Source organism: Dermacentor variabilis, chromosome 10 (genome assembly GCF_050947875.1).
Source record: "Dermacentor variabilis isolate Ectoservices chromosome 10, ASM5094787v1, whole genome shotgun sequence".
NCBI classification, from domain to species: Eukaryota; Metazoa; Arthropoda; class Arachnida; order Ixodida; family Ixodidae; genus Dermacentor; species Dermacentor variabilis.
This window is the reverse complement of record NC_134577.1, coordinates 42,135,564-42,153,699: the sequence shown is the minus strand read 5'-3', so window position 1 is coordinate 42,153,699 and position 18,136 is coordinate 42,135,564. Positions and strand designations below refer to the sequence as shown.

Genomic DNA, 18,136 nt, shown 5'->3' with positions numbered 1-18,136 from the left:
TTTGGCCAACAGAAAAATACAAGCACGAGGCTTACAGACAACTAAACAACCCAGAACATTACCGCAAACTAGATAACGACCCGACATTGTCCTACACAGTGACAATTACCAACAGGCTGAAATCACTTTTGGCTGATGAATTGATAACACCATCAGAATACAAATTTCTTAAACCAAGCAACAAAACTGCCGGACGTTTTTACCTCCTTCCGAAAATTCATAAAATTCCATCCGCTGAACTATACACTGCTATTATCCCAGGCCGTCCGATAGTATCAAACAACAACACCCCGACAGAGAGTATCTCCACATTCCTTAACCACTACCTTGGTGACTTGCCAAAAGCACTTCCGTCATTTGTACAAGATACGCCCCACCTCCTGAGAATTATAGAAGACATTAATACTAAAGGCACACTACCCCACAACACAATTCTCGCAACACTAGACGTCACGGCGCTGTACACCAACATTCCAATCCCTGATGGTTTATCTTCGATAAAACAAACGCTGTCTAAACACAGTGCACAACACTCTACTGAAGTCTACCTGTCTCTCCTTGAATTAGTTCTCACACATAACTACTTCGAATTTGAAGAGAATTACTACCTACAGATACATGGTACAAGCATGGGTACGCCTTTTGCACCAACCTACGCGAACATATTTATGGGGATTCTAGAAACAGATTTCCTATCGCGCTGCACTACTAAGCCCCACACATACCTAAGATACATAGACGACATACTCATAATCTGGGGACATGGTCAAGACAGTCTAGATAAATATGTAGCCTTTCTAAATTCTGTTCACCCAACAATAAAATTCACATCAGTATCCTCAACTGAGCGCATAAACTTTCTGGACACAACAATATACATTGACAATGGTGAACTAAAGACAACGCTGTATAGGAAACCTTTCGACAAACAACAGTACCTAGAATATACCAGCCACCATCCCAGACATTGCAAACAAGGCATCTTTAAAGGCCAAGCCACACGACTACGTCGCATTTGCGTTGAAAACCAAGACTACATAGATAGACTCGATCACCTTAAAGAAACACTATCAAACAGGAACCACCCAAACAGTGACCTTCAAACAGCTTACATCGCTGCAACCAAACTTGATCGAGCCGAGGTCCTCAAGCCCCGCCCGAGGATCACAAGAACAACAACGCCTATTCTTACTACTAAATTCTCAAACGCACTCCCAAACGTGAATAACATCCTAAGTAAATACTACCCGATTCTCACCAGCAACCAGAAACTTAAGAAGATTTTTCCCGACCCTCCCAGAGTGGCCTACAGACGCAACACTAATTTTAAAGATGTTCTTGTGCACGCCAAACTACAGAAAAAGAAGAAGTTGGGAACCAATCCCTGTGGCCGCCCCAGGTGCTCTACATGCAAACACATTCAATCTACTACTACAGTAAAAAGTACAGCGTCGAATTACACACACAAGGTAACTTCGGCTTTCACCTGCACATCAAGCAACGTAGTCTACTGTCTAGAATGCGCCGCTTGTAGCAAACAATACATAGGTGAGACTGGACAACAAATTAATACAAGACTCAATGGTCACCGCGCGGACACAAAACACAATTTACCCAAAGCAGTAGCCAGCCACTTTAATGAACATGGACATATGTTTGACAAAGCAAGGCTCTATATACTACAAACAAATTTCCGTTCCCCTCGCGAAAGGAAGTATACGGAATCATACCTCATACACAAGTTTAATTGCCTACACCCGACAGGAATTAATTTGGCACGCGGCAACTTAGAATCTTTAAAAGCTGTAACTTAAATCTGAAACTCTCATATCATCAACCAATACACAAAACACATGTGGCCACCAGCCAACTTTAATTCTTTACCTCACCTACTCTTCCATTCCGAAAGAATTTTTTCCTGCCTACTACTCAATTTAATGTACTCTTTCAGGTTTTTACGTCTATACCAACTGTACGATCCCCTTCTTCCATGTACACTTGCCCCCTTCTGCGCGCGTCACCCTCCTGTTTGTTATACCGGTTTCAGCCCCCTCTCCCTTCCCTCCCCCCCTTTTTCTTTAATCTTTTTTTTTTCTTGAAATCCCCTCGACAACACATTCCGAAGTCAATATGCCTTTTTCGGCGCCTCAACACAGAGTATCGCCATCTCTGGATGCCGCCGTAACGACACCTACGTTAAGCGCGTGGGGCAGTGCCCCTTGAAAGACGATGCCGCTGCCTTTCAGTCACCCCATACATTGCACCGCAGACTCCTCGTCGCCACCTTAACTATTTCAAAGTTACTCGACGTATTACTACTATGCTACTCAAGTCACTTTCAACTCATGTTTTTTTTTTTTGTGTCTGGGTTTTTCTCCTTTCTCTTTTTTTTGTTTTTTTGTCTTTTGTGTTACTCGCGCGCTGACCGCTTGACTGACCGTTTTAATGCCTCAAAAACATGCCGCCAACGACTCCCCCTGAATACCTCTTAACCTTTCGCATCCCCAACACGCTCCCAAGCCCCTGTATTTCTTAAAGATTTCACTTTTCTCTTTCTTTTTCTTTCACTCCCCCCTTTTTTGTCTGTCTTGGTGCCGCCCTGGTTCCCCCCCCCCCTTTTTTTCCCTTTTTTTTCCTTTTTTTCTGCTTCTATTTCTTTTCTTTTCTCCCCGCGTGCCCACTCTCACGCTCTTGTCCCCTCGTCTTGAGAATGAAGCTCACAGACGTCGGACGACACCGCTTGTTTCCTCTTGTAATCCCTCTCTTTAAAACCAGCCGCCAGCGACAACACCCGCACGTGACGTCACTGCACTAACCCTTTAAAACTGACACGCCGAGGATGACGAGGCCGCCTTTGACGAAGATAGGTCCTCCTATCGAAACGTTGGCCAGCCTGTCTGAGGCACTTCATCCCTGTTTACAAACTTTATACCACAGTGTGCTCTTCCATCTGTCAGCCCCTTTCTTGTTTTTGGACTTCCATGACAGCTGACGATGACGGAACAGGGTAAGTGCCCCTTGTTATCCTTTGCCCATGTAGCAGTCCTTGGAGACAGCCAGTACAGATACCTGAAGGAACATTTTCCACCAGGCCCACACGCGCCATACATAAAACACCTTAGTGGGGCACAAACATCAGATATTCTACCGCTAGTATGTGATACGCCAGTTGACACCACACACTTTATTATCAATGTAGGCACAAACAACCTAAGAACACAAAGCGCCGCGGACACGATAGATTCCATGAGCGACGTAATAAGAACCATTCAAGCCGCTCGCCCAAACGCACATATAACCATAACGACTGTCGCTCCCCGCCTACAAAACAAACACCGCCCACTAATCTACCAAACTAATGCACTCATGAAGCACAATGAGGAGATTAACAAGCTAAACTCACTAATTTTCAACTTAGAAAACGTCCATAAGAATGTTGACATCATGCACCACGCAGAAATACACGAAGCACCACACGAACACCTAGCTTGGGACGGCTTCCACTTGAACCGCAGTGGAATAGAGCTAGTCTCCCAACACATCAAGTCCTTTATTAAGGACAAGTACAGAAAAACTCTTTTAAATTCCACCTCAAATACCACCTCCACCAACTCTGCGGAGCGTGCGACCGCGAACAACACAACTGCGACAGTCACTTCGAGAACACAGGGAATACAGACAGTGGAATGTGAAGCCAGCCACTGCACAAGTGAAACAGTCAACACAAGAACAGTTGGAACACAGACAGTGGAATGTGAAAAGAACCAGAAGGCACACACAGCACCAAAAATGACATCAACCACCGTGCAAACCGACACAATGGCAACAGACAACAGAAAACCCACCACCGAAGTCTACACACAGACCCCCACACGCCTGCCTGCACACACACAAACTCAAACAGAGACCGAGATCGAATTAAGCCAGGCATACGATAATAAACCGGCCGAACAGAAAAACACCCCACGCAAATCTGCCCGCAAGAAGACAAGTAAATGACAGACATCGCAAAACAATAACTCTTCAATGCCACGAAGCACCGAATTCCTACAGGCTAGAAAACTTACCAAAAAACATGTGAGCTACACCTCCCATCTGAAAACCTACACAAGCTGCACAGAGAAAAATATAATTCCTAAAGGCCTAACACTCAAGGCTGTACCAGCTCTAGGAACACTCCCACCACACCATCGCGCAAACTGGCAAACAACATTACATAATGCCTCACTTTCACTTTTGAATATCCTCAAAGAACACTGCGAAGAGCAAATCGAAACTTTTAACCACAGACTTAGGAACATAACCCTGACACCAGATGAGAAGAGAGATTTAGAACATTACGGCGAAAAACAATCTAGAAAATTGGTTCAAAAACAAAGGAAAAAAGCAAATTTTAATCAAAAAACAACCTTCCAGCCAAACAGCCACCACTCCCAGACAAGAGGGACCTCGAGCTTAGAAGTACCAGACAGGAAGGAAATTTCCACAGAACTAAACCGCTCCAATGTTATAGACATTTCTAAAACATTAAGTCAAAAAGAAATAGCCGTACTCAGCAAGGGCTTAAACTTTTGCCCCACGAACAACACAATAAATGAATTCGAGCTTCACAAGGACCTCTCAGAATTCTCCCGACGAATGCGTATCCGACACTTTTTTGCAGACACACCAGACACCGGGACGACACCACTTAGAGCCCAATCCACTTGGACTCCCGAACCAGAACAAGCCATAGAACTTGACATATACCTTAAAACTATCACTAAAGAAATTATAAGCCAATCCAAGACATCTAAGCGACCTAAAAACATAACTGCGTCGGAGAGTCATATCATTTCAAATCTGAGCTGCCGGAATGACATTGTTATTAAGGAAGCAGATAAGGGTGGAAGTATAGTTATTTGGCCAACAGAAAAATACAAGCACGAGGCTTACAGACAACTAAACAACCCAGAACATTACCGCAAACTAGATAACGACCCGACATTGTCCTACACAGTGACAATTACCAACAGGCTGAAATCACTTTTGGCTGATGAATTGATAACACCATCAGAATACAAATTTCTTAAACCAAGCAACAAAACTGCCGGACGTTTTTACCTCCTTCCGAAAATTCATAAAATTCCATCCGCTGAACTATACACTGCTATTATCCCAGGCCGTCCGATAGTATCAAACAACAACACCCCGACAGAGAGTATCTCCACATTCCTTAACCACTACCTTGGTGACTTGCCAAAAGCACTTCCGTCATTTGTACAAGATACGCCCCACCTCCTGAGAATTATAGAAGACATTAATACTAAAGGCACACTACCCCACAACACAATTCTCGCAACACTAGACGTCACGGCGCTGTACACCAACATTCCAATCCCTGATGGTTTATCTTCGATAAAACAAACGCTGTCTAAACACAGTGCACAACACTCTACTGAAGTCTACCTGTCTCTCCTTGAATTAGTTCTCACACATAACTACTTCGAATTTGAAGAGAATTACTACCTACAGATACATGGTACAAGCATGGGTACGCCTTTTGCACCAACCTACGCGAACATATTTATGGGGATTCTAGAAACAGATTTCCTATCGCGCTGCACTACTAAGCCCCACACATACCTAAGATACATAGACGACATACTCATAATCTGGGGACATGGTCAAGACAGTCTAGATAAATATGTAGCCTTTCTAAATTCTGTTCACCCAACAATAAAATTCACATCAGTATCCTCAACTGAGCGCATAAACTTTCTGGACACAACAATATACATTGACAATGGTGAACTAAAGACAACGCTGTATAGGAAACCTTTCGACAAACAACAGTACCTAGAATATACCAGCCACCATCCCAGACATTGCAAACAAGGCATCTTTAAAGGCCAAGCCACACGACTACGTCGCATTTGCGTTGAAAACCAAGACTACATAGATAGACTCGATCACCTTAAAGAAACACTATCAAACAGGAACCACCCAAACAGTGACCTTCAAACAGCTTACATCGCTGCAACCAAACTTGATCGAGCCGAGGTCCTCAAGCCCCGCCCGAGGATCACAAGAACAACAACGCCTATTCTTACTACTAAATTCTCAAACGCACTCCCAAACGTGAATAACATCCTAAGTAAATACTACCCGATTCTCACCAGCAACCAGAAACTTAAGAAGATTTTTCCCGACCCTCCCAGAGTGGCCTACAGACGCAACACTAATTTTAAAGATGTTCTTGTGCACGCCAAACTACAGAAAAAGAAGAAGTTGGGAACCAATCCCTGTGGCCGCCCCAGGTGCTCTACATGCAAACACATTCAATCTACTACTACAGTAAAAAGTACAGCGTCGAATTACACACACAAGGTAACTTCGGCTTTCACCTGCACATCAAGCAACGTAGTCTACTGTCTAGAATGCGCCGCTTGTAGCAAACAATACATAGGTGAGACTGGACAACAAATTAATACAAGACTCAATGGTCACCGCGCGGACACAAAACACAATTTACCCAAAGCAGTAGCCAGCCACTTTAATGAACATGGACATATGTTTGACAAAGCAAGGCTCTATATACTACAAACAAATTTCCGTTCCCCTCGCGAAAGGAAGTATACGGAATCATACCTCATACACAAGTTTAATTGCCTACACCCGACAGGAATTAATTTGGCACGCGGCAACTTAGAATCTTTAAAAGCTGTAACTTAAATCTGAAACTCTCATATCATCAACCAATACACAAAACACATGTGGCCACCAGCCAACTTTAATTCTTTACCTCACCTACTCTTCCATTCCGAAAGAATTTTTTCCTGCCTACTACTCAATTTAATGTACTCTTTCAGGTTTTTACGTCTATACCAACTGTACGATCCCCTTCTTCCATGTACACTTGCCCCCTTCTGCGCGCGTCACCCTCCTGTTTGTTATACCGGTTTCAGCCCCCTCTCCCTTCCCTCCCCCCCTTTTTCTTTAATCTTTTTTTTTTCTTGAAATCCCCTCGACAACACATTCCGAAGTCAATATGCCTTTTTCGGCGCCTCAACACAGAGTATCGCCATCTCTGGATGCCGCCGTAACGACACCTACGTTAAGCGCGTGGGGCAGTGCCCCTTGAAAGACGATGCCGCTGCCTTTCAGTCACCCCATACATTGCACCGCAGACTCCTCGTCGCCACCTTAACTATTTCAAAGTTACTCGACGTATTACTACTATGCTACTCAAGTCACTTTCAACTCATGTTTTTTTTTTTTGTGTCTGGGTTTTTCTCCTTTCTCTTTTTTTTGTTTTTTTGTCTTTTGTGTTACTCGCGCGCTGACCGCTTGACTGACCGTTTTAATGCCTCAAAAACATGCCGCCAACGACTCCCCCTGAATACCTCTTAACCTTTCGCATCCCCAACACGCTCCCAAGCCCCTGTATTTCTTAAAGATTTCACTTTTCTCTTTCTTTTTCTTTCACTCCCCCCTTTTTTGTCTGTCTTGGTGCCGCCCTGGTTCCCCCCCCCCCTTTTTTCCCCTTTTTTTTCCTTTTTTTCTGCTTCTATTTCTTTTCTTTTCTCCCCGCGTGCCCACTCTCACGCTCTTGTCCCCTCGTCTTGAGAATGAAGCTCACAGACGTCGGACGACACCGCTTGTTTCCTCTTGTAATCCCTCTCTTTAAAACCAGCCGCCAGCGACAACACCCGCACGTGACGTCACTGCACTAACCCTTTAAAACTGACACGCCGAGGATGACGAGGCCGCCTTTGACGAAGATAGGTCCTCCTATCGAAACGTTGGCCAGCCTGTCTGAGGCACTTCATCCCTGTTTACAAACTTCAAAGCATAGAGTTTCTCAAACTCTATGCTCCAAAGTACTCCGAAGTGTACTCCGAAGTTAAACCAACGTGAAAGTAAAAAGCAAAAACAGCCGCCTCCGGGAGCGGCGCGCGTGTTTCGAAAGATGGCAGAGCTCGCGATCCCGCTGCGTTGGTAAATCGACAAATCGAGCAGCAGCAAGTCTGAGGACGCTGCTGTCTTTTCGTCGGACCCTGAGAGCAACGACGGCGCAAACGGGCCGAAAGATCGGCAGCCGCAGCCCAGCACGCCCAACTGCAGTGCTTGCAGTTAAATTTTTGTAGTGGAACACCTGTTCAATGAAAAATGTAGATTTTTTTTTGGAGACAGTGCCTATTAGACGGCAATACATTATGTATATCTCATAATTTTTTTACATTTTTTTCTTTGTAGATACAAGCGTGTCTTTACAAACTTTGTTCAATTTTATCCCACGATCTTGATTCTGGCAATTTATATCTTTTTTATGACATAAATCTCGTTAAGAAAGCTTTTAAGCATAAAAAGTTCATTCATGCTGCTTTTTGTTTACTTATTGCATAAAATGTTGAGTGCAGTAATTTCTTCAGAAAAATACACCTGGGGTAACCTACAGAAAATACCTATTTTCCTCATGGTAGGGGAAAAGTTGAGAGAGCTACAAACGATTACAAGTTACTATTCTCCATAGCCATGCATTTTCTCCTCAACTCGTTCGGCGTGTGATCGGGGCTAAGCTCCACCTTCACTGGTTCTGCGTCATGATGGGAAGTTGTGTGGTCTATTTCCGATTGTCTCAGAGCCAGCGCACGAGTCCTCTCCAACCTCCTTGCCAGCCGTCTGGCAGTCGTTCCCAAGCAACAGCTATCGGTCTTGTGCATTCTCTTTCTGTTACTCTCGTTTTTATAGAAACAAATCAACTAACATTCCAACTACTACGAACATTTGTCCGCCATAAAGTAGGAAAGATTATCGATGACGCGCCCTGGACAGCCAATCAGATAGCTCGCCTGTAGTGACGTCATCTGGTCGCATCGCGTCATCTGGTCAGGCACTGCTGAAAACTCAGGCGGGTGACGTGCCACGATTGGTAGCGATATACATTTTAAAACCTTGTAATAAGTTCCACGCTTAACGTGGATCACTTAGATGCGTCAATTAATTATTAGAAGTACCTACCCTAACGACTCAGTACGTTTGTACAAAATCGTCACAATCTTTTCAGGGTCTCTAACACCAGCTACGTGGGATGCAAAAACAGCAGGCGTCTGGTTCTTATCTTGCTTCTTAAACTTGTTGAACACTGCAGTTGCGCAGCTTCGCAATGAAAACCATAGAGGAGGAGTATTTTGCGACGAACAGCCCTTTTAAACAGTCTACACAACTTTATACAAGGTCCCAAGAAAAGGAAAGACTGGCACAATAAACAAGAATGAAGACGTGCAGCATGTTTCGGTCATATCGTCTTTCACCACCGAAAGAGCTTTTTTTTTCCCTTTGTTTTTAGTGAGTTAGCCTCTTGATTCATGAATGAAGGGCGTGTGTTTCGATGGAAGAAATTGCGTCCTAGAACATCTTCCATTCTCTTTTGCTGTGCTTTATTCGTGATCAGCGAAATACGAAAAGTATCGCGTAACAACTCCCAAAAGTGATTCGAACTAAGAAACAGCAAGCGGCAACAATTTGAAACGCGTGAACAATCAAATATGAGTTTTAAAAAGTTGGACGAATCCGAGTTGATACGTAGTGGCGTTTGCCGGATTTCCTCCATAAAGTAGCCTGAAGTACAAGGGGATGGCGCGCGCTGTGTTTTTGTTAGCTTTCGTTTTTCGCGCTAGTAGAGCGCGACGAGCGGTCGTCGTTACTGGGGATCTTTAAGGTCGTTCTAGGCATAGAGTTTCCTAACTCTATGGTTCTAGGGATATCTCGGCGCACATGGTTTACAGCGAGCGTTTGATGGTGCATTTGATGGTGACGCTCTGTGACGCTAGTTTGACGAGATACGTGCGGAGGGGGCGTGTGTTTACGTCTTTCATGCTGTGCATGACGTCAGTGTGTTTCACTGCCATGTGTAAGTCTGTGTAACACTCATTCCGTGTGCGGAGTGTGTGCGCCTTTACTGATATCACGTCTGTACGTAGCAACGTTAATACGTAGCGTGTTCCTGACAGGCAATTGAGGCGCCAAGCTCCGTTTTTGCTGTTTGAAAAGCCAAAGCAAAACAAAGGTAACTGCAAAAGGCTGTGTGCACTCTGACATGTCGTTGTGTCTAATGTGTTGCGATATCTTTGGAAGTAAGCGACCGATTCGAATACGTAGCCTTACCGTAAACGGAAAAGCCGCGATTCGGTCAACTTTGATTTCATTGCTTTAGCTGCTTGTCATTCTTTATCGTTCGAGTAGATTCAAAAATGTGTAAAAATCACACGTGATTTTGTGTTCCTGCTATATCCGTGTTGACAACATAGCTCACTCGTGCCTCAGCACTGCATGCCGCATGCCCGGGCAGTCGCGGTGCGTGCATGCTTTGTCTACTTGTATTGATCGATCATTACTATTATTATTTCAAACTTGCGTGGCGTGCACTTGAGTGGACTTGTTCTATTGATAGCCATTCATGTCCCGCGGTGGATGTCATTTGGGAGATGAGAACAGAAACACGCAGTTGGCTTACTTCCGCGGCAAGTTTAATTAACCAAACTGCAAATTAAGTGTCAGAGGCATTTGTCAGGCATTGAACCCGTTAGCCTCAGGCCCTCTAGGAGCCTCTGTAATAAGTCTGTTGAAAATAAAGGTGAATTCAGTTAATTCAATGGAAAGGACTCCATGGCGCAACACCTTCATCGCACTGCCCGCTTTCTTTCCTTTTTTTTCCCCCTAGAGCACGTTTATTTACCGACCTGCCGCAGCTATATTAGACCTACCCCCTCCTACTCCAAACGAAAGAACACGCATTTGTAAGGAACGATCTGCTAAAAAGTCGCAGTAGTGTTCAGTGACTGGCGAGGACAGTGGAAAACCTTTGGAATCCGTATGTTTACTTTAAAGTACCGACTGTTGTTATATACACCACAGAAAGCACAAAACAGTTATGTGATACTATAAAAAAAAAATTTCGACCACATTGGTGTGCATCATGTTTTTTTTGCATTCATTAAGTGAGGTTGGATGGCGCAGGCATTGACTGACTGATGTTCACTGCCAGATGAATAAAGTTTCGTATCAAATATTGCCGTGCAATAAGAAAGCCAGACATATATACTTATGTTCATGAGAGACTTTTCGATTCCCTTCAGGGAAGGCACCCGGTAACATTGCACCTTTTTGGTGCAATCCCATCTGCTGCCCAAAACACTCGGAAACTTCCTGTTGCAATACATTCCTGTGATCAGTTTCAGAAATTTCTTATTTCCTGTTGTCTTTGAGATGTCCTGGCTGAAAAAAAATCTTGCTGCTTATCACAATGTTATATACGTTGCTGCTAGTTAGTGTGCAACAGGCACGTTTTACATTTATTTGCTCGACTGCATCATGCCTTGAGTTTGTTTATGCAGTGACTGCATCACTGTGCATTGCATGGACAACAGATACAGCCGGTTTCATACTTCTCACAAACTAATGTTTATGCTCTTCAAGCTGTTCTCAGTGTGGTGATAGTGGTCAGATAATTTCCAGACATTTTCTGTTGTCACATCGTATTTCTGCTGAACTTGTCATTAAGTGATCACATGAGGTTGACAGGGCTTCCTTATAAACATATGCTTACCATTTATTCATGTATGGCATTAATATCCATTAACCAGTAACAATGCAAAATGTGTATCTGATGCTTTTTTTACACATTGGCATATCCTTTTTATACTAGAACAAAGGGGGTTAACCGAGGTGCCCAATTTTTATTAGTCGTATCATAAGAAGCCAACAAACACTGACACCAAAGACAACATAGGGTAAATTACGTGTGCTTAATTAATGAAATAAAGAAATGATTAATTAATGGAAATGAAAGTGCATGAAAGAACAACTTGCCACAGGTGGGGAACGGTCCCACAACCTTCGCATTCGAAGGTTGTGGCGTCGAAGGTTCCCCACCTGCGGCAAGTTGTATTTTCATCCACTTTCATTTCCATTAATTAATCATTTCTTTATTTCATTAATTAAGCACACATAATTTCCCCTATGTTGTCCTTGGTGTGAGTTTTTGTTGGCTTCTTATGGTATGACCTTGTTATACTGTATGATAACTGCAATTATCATGCCCAAGATGTGTGCTGTGATCTTTCCATTGGATAAGACACATTTTGGTAATGATTACAATGTTGTCGTTGAGCATGCAACGCTATCTGGAGGCCGTAAGCGAGGCAACTTAATGACAAAACACTTATTTGATTATTACTTCTATGTTTATTTATATATATATTGTCTAGAGGTATGCGAATATTTGAAATTTTGAATACAACTCAAATAGCCCCTGCCATTTTATTGGCATTCAGTTACAGAATTCACTATTTAGGGTTGTTGCATATTTATTTCTTTTGAATATGTGAGAGGAAAATACACTTTATTAGAGTCTACGGGGACACAGAATGATGGATGCCAGGACTGTTCCCAATGGTTCTTCTGGAGGATAGCCACAGTTGCTGAACAGGGGTGCGAGTTTTTGAGCAAACACTTGGCCACATAATGTCTGCTCATTAATTTACAATCATTCAATTAGAATGGCTCCCTTTTAGACGGCCTATATAGGAATTTGTTCTGATTTACTATTTGAAAAGTGCCACCATGTTTGCATCTCTTTAAAACTATAGTCAGTGCTCTAGTAATATCTCTCCTTCAGCAAACACAGCACTGTATGTGTGTCTGGTAACATGCTGTCACCATGTTTCGTTGTTCTCATTGCCATGATGCCCCAGGTAATTGAAAATAGTTTATGATGTATAAGCTCCTCAGTTGCCTTGGATGTCAAACTGTTAACAGTGTTACACAGGATATCGAACTTGAACTGAACCAAAAAACGAAAAATAAAAATGTTTGTTTACTTGAACTGTAACTGAACCAGAATGTTACAATATTTTTTTGTCCCGGAGCAAAACCGAAAGGGTACAAAATGCTGGTTTTCATTTCAGGTTGGTAACCTTTTCTGGAGCTTTGATCCATGCATTTGCCTGCATTTGTGGCTGAACCATGCTACCGGATTTGTAAATACACACCGTCTTCCCATGGTTTTAAATGCAGCAGCGTCGTTAGTGGGGTTTTCAGCCTATCGTTACACGACAATGTTTGCATCACACCCGAAGCCTGGATTCATCAAACTGTCATATGTGCATGGTTATATTGCGCTCAGTTTTACAAACACGATACTAAGGAAGGACAGGACGTGGACGGACGAAGCGCAACGTCCGTCCACGTCCTGTCCTTCCTTAGTATCGTGTTTGTAAAACTGAGCGCAATATAACCATGAACGTTCACCAACTAGCCCCCTTCATTGCTTTACTAAATGTCATATGTGCAAAGTACCTGAGACAGTTGATCACATATCTGTTTCCTTGCCCTACTATGACTGTGAAAGGCTGGCATTGATTTCTTTGTTGGCGCCAATTAACTGCAGGCCGTTCAATGAAAAAGTGTTACTGGGCTCTTGGCCGGACATTATGCCGATGCAGTGAGCCATCAAGGCTGTGAACGGGCCCTTCGAACACAAACCTGTATATAATCAAATCCTGCTGCCTATCCTCATCATTACTTCTCAGTCCCCTATTTTCCTGTTTCCTTTCTCCCTGGGCAGAGCAGTAGGGTATAGGACTCTCAAGAGTTTCCTCAATTTCTCTCTCTCTCTCTCTCTCTCTCTCTCTCTCTCTCTCTCTCTCTCTCTCTCTCTCTCTCTCTCTCTCTCTCTCTCTCTCTCTCAATAAAGCTTTGCTTCACTTAGATTCCCACATTGGTATTGGATCTGCATAATTTTTTAACTGCGTGCGGTGGGAAGAACAACACACATAAGCTTTCAGTGCAGCTTAGCAGCAGCTTCGAGTTCTTGCACAAAATAATTTTGTGCTGTTTTCCTGTAAATATTCTCAGGTTGTGCAAATGAACTTGAACCAGTTTCAACCATTTCTTTCACTCAGGAGTTAAACTAGAACTTAACCGTTTTCGGTCCGGAACGAAAAAATTTTGGCTCAGCACTCTGGTATTAAATGCAAATGGCCAAAGCGTATATGAGCCTGATTTCATTTTTTACCAAATGGACTCCATACAATCTTCATGTTTCAGTAGTCCTGTTTCTCGAATACTCGTTTTCGATTCAATTTGAGCACTATTCAAACACTCCCAATTTTACTACCAAACAGCGAATTGTTGCTTTCTTGTTGTTTGCAGGTTTGCCCGCAGCAGCTGTTGTCGCTTTCAAGCCAGCATGGATCCTTTCATCGAGTCTTTTGTGGAATTTATCTGCTTCAGTTTTCTCCTCAATCAAGCATGCGCTTTTGATAATGAATTTGAGGAAAAATGTAAGTTCTTTTGACATTTTATTTGTAACCTTATAATGCAACAGTGCCATGCCTACTTTGTTGCAAAACAAGCTTGCTCTTATGTTGTGCTTTCCTAGCAGTTCGTCTGAAGTTAATGTTGGCTAATCTGATGCCTACTTGATGTAGACAAGCTGCAGGCATGATGTATGACAAAAATATGGTGGCACTATTGTTAAGTTCTACGAAAGCAAAAAGAAATTGTCATGAGAACTCTGGTGGAGTGAGTTCTTGCACCAGCCAAGATTAATAGATGTGGCCATGTTCTCAAAAGTTATATTGCAAGAATTGTTCGAAGTCGTGTAGAACAAAAGTGTCAATGTAGTTGTCAGCTTTTTTTTTTTACCTGAACTACGCCTATCGGTTTACAGGCATGTGGCTTGCCTAAATGGGGTGTTTCTTGCTTCATTCATTCGTTCATTCATTCATTATTTAATACACCATATTTTACAAGATATGAAAGCATTACTGGACCCGTAGCCATTGGCTAGTCCCAGGTCCATAGTCAACTTATGTTATAAAACGCAGCATGCGAGCAAACAAAAAGAGTTGACATGAAACATAATAGTAATATTAACATAGATAACTATGACAAGAATGTAAATATAAACTCGGTGTTCTTTTATCCTACACACACGCGAGCAAACAAAACAGACATAATATAACAATGAAATTGACATGCACAATCTAGGCAGGAATGTAAATATAAAGAAGTGTACTTTTGTGGACAGTATTTTTCAAAGAAGTATTTTCTCACAGCAGACCTAAAGTTACGGGCTTCTTTTACAGTATTGGCAGATAATTCCAAATAAGTAGGTATATGTTTAAAAGAAAGATAAATTGTACTTCACATACGGGTGAGACTGACAGTGTATTTTCAACAGTTGTCCTGCGCAACTTGGAATATTTCTTGTAGTGAGCTTAGCTATAGTTATATAGCTGCAATAATTTATGAAAAGCTTTTGGTATTCCTTTCACAGCATAAGTTGTGTTTGAAAAATGTATAGGACATGTTTTGGAACACTTGATACAATTGATTACACGAAACTTTCCTATATATTTTTCTTTCTCTACGTTTTAATGCAAGGATTGCAGTACTGTCTTATGTGTTTTCAATGAACAGTGTGTCCATGCTGTTCCATGCAGTAAGTGGACAGGAGAGTTTCAGTCAACCTTCATTGAGTCTGTCCCTTATCACTTGTTATCAGTATGGGTTTCCATCTTTATGACAAAGTTGCTGACTTAGCTGCTTGGCTTAGACCTGACATGAGTTCGGTCACTTCTTCAAAGCATGCATGCTGACTGTTTTCTTTGAAAACATATAGTTTGAGAGTCCTACAATCCAAGCATACAGTCACGTATCAATGTCATTTATCTTGTATTTTATGGACTTTCTTCAGAGCCCAGAAAAATGAACTTCATGTAGAAAGTTAACCTCTTAGAAACAGCCATGGTAGGGTTCATTTCGGTGCTCTGCAGAACATTGTCAATTGCAATTTAGGCCTTAAAATGAATGCCTACAAGCTTGTGTAACTGCTTTCAATGGAACAACTAACAAAGTGCTCTGAAAAAAGAAAGTATATTCAGGAATGTTGAAAGTGCTCAAGGTGTCTACGAAGAATATTGTCTGTGAATATTGCGCCACTTTCTTATGTTTCATTCAAGCTGCGTGAAACATATGGTATGTTTGAAGTGCAATGTGCTTTATGTAAAATAAAGTCAAATGTGCTCACAGGGCGCCGGATACACACCCCCCCAAGGCTGCCTCCTGGAATGATCTTTATAATCGTGGTTGTGCTGATGGTCGCAGCAATCTGGGTTATCTTGTGTTGCTGCTGGGTTCGACGAAAAGACAGCATGCGTGTAAGTAGTACAAAAAGTGCACATTTTGTAAGGGACACTACAGGCTTTCTGGAGTTGTTGGACTGTGAAGAGCAGAAGGGAATGTGGAAAAAGGGTGTTTCATGAGTGGAGGATGTCAGAGAGGTAGAGAATGCATAGGGTGTCATGCCAATTGATTGATGGTGTCAGTCATGACATCATCCTCATTGTGGCAGATGCCTCAGTGACCTGTGTTATACAGGCGCATTATGCAATGCTACAGTGAGGGCTCCAGGAGCAGCATTCTCGAGTGAACACTTTCAGGGGATACAATTACTTTCACAAGATTTCACGGAACTTTACACCGAGCACGTCTGTGTGTACGGTCAACAGCGTTCCTGACACGGTGCCAAGGTCACTACATTCATACAGTGTGAGAAATGCTTTCGCTAGTACACGTCAATGGTGCCGCCTGACATGAATCTCGGGAAAGTGATCACTCGATGTTATGACCCCAGATGGTGTGGCCCATCGATTGGTAAAGAATGGTACAGCACATAATGCCTCTTCAGCCATAAAATGAGAAGCTCACTCAATCAACAGGTGGCCAAGACAGTCTTTGATAATAGTACCTGAATAGCATTTATTATGGTTATTTGACAAGGGTTTGGCACATCAGTGATTCATCTTTGTAGAAACCATCCTGAAGTGACAGCAGCATAAAAAAGGTGAAGGGAGTAGACAGACACAGTGCTAATTTGGGGTTAAATTTGTGTATTGAAACAGCACTGATATAGAGGACCCACAAACATTGCGTAGTTCTTGTATACAAAAAAAAAACGATAAAGTTTCAAAATACCTGCCCTTAAACTTCACAAAATCAATTGTGGTTCTACAAACATAGTGTTTCACGTAACTTGAACCAACGATTTAAAAAAAAATAGTTAACCGCAGCTGAACGAAAGCAATGACATATGGTTTGCCGTCATTTGGCGATCTTTACAGTATCTTTATATTCCACTTAATTATTTGAATAACTAAGATAAATTAAGCAAAATGTTTATATATTCACTTTAGGGCCAAGTGCGTTGTATTGCGCTGTAGAGGTGGTTCGAAAACGACCTGTACAATTTTTTGTGGCAACGTACATGCTACATGACAATTTTTTTCGGCATTTTAACAAAGCCCACGAAATATGAAATAAAACCAAGTGGCTGCGCTCGTGCGCTATCGTATTGCAGTGCTCTCACCCATGTGTGAGCCTATCACTTATCAGGGACGTCAGCTCTTCTTTTCCGTGTTCCACCGCCAAAGATGCAAACGCACTGTCAAACCGATGCCTAGAGCCGCAGCGCTCACTTTGCCACGGTCCACGCGTGTGGTTCCTTCGCATGAAGCACAGTTGAGAGTACTGCAATACAATAGCGCATGAACGCAGTCTCATGGTTTTATTCCATATTTCACAAGCTTTCTTTAAACGCCAAAAAAAGACACCATGCAGCATGTACGTTGCCACAAAAAATTGGATCAGTCGTTTCTGAATCCCCTCTACAACGCAACAAAACGCACTTGGCCTTAAAGTGAATAATAACAAATTTGCATAAATCATCTTAGTTAATTAACTAATCAGGCAGAATATAAAGAATACTCTAAGGAGCACCACATCACGGCAAACCATATACTGTTGGTTTCATTCAGCTGCAGCTAACCACTTTCTTTAAATCCTTGGTTCAAGTTACGTGAAACACCCTGCATATTCCTTCCACAAAGTCTTCCTTGAGCAGTGTGGACAAACAAACCCGCACAAAGTGCTATTGTAATTCCTCTGTGATTTCGGGATCAATATCTAAAAACAATGCAAAGTCACTTAGTGAAATTTTATTAACTGAAGAGCTGGTTTGGGACTCTTCAAGATTATCTGGTGTGTTCCACTGCCATGAATTCTTGCAAGCAAGGTCTACGATTTCTTT

General features: G+C 42.4%; 1 protein-coding gene across 4 annotated transcripts in view; it reads left to right on the top strand.

Annotated features, from left to right (window-relative positions):
- LOC142560409 (uncharacterized) overlaps nt 1-18,136 on the top strand; it is a 41,957-nt gene that overhangs the window by 12,587 nt on the left and 11,234 nt on the right. The window contains exons 1-3 of one of the 4 annotated variants that reach the window (XM_075672502.1): nt 9,790-9,895; nt 14,197-14,327; nt 16,081-16,208. In XM_075672502.1, coding sequence (XP_075528617.1) covers nt 14,234-14,327; nt 16,081-16,208 — 222 coding nt within the window. In that variant the 5' untranslated portion in view covers nt 9,790-9,895; nt 14,197-14,233. The other 3 variants (XM_075672500.1, XM_075672501.1, XM_075672499.1) reach the window with 3 other exon arrangements.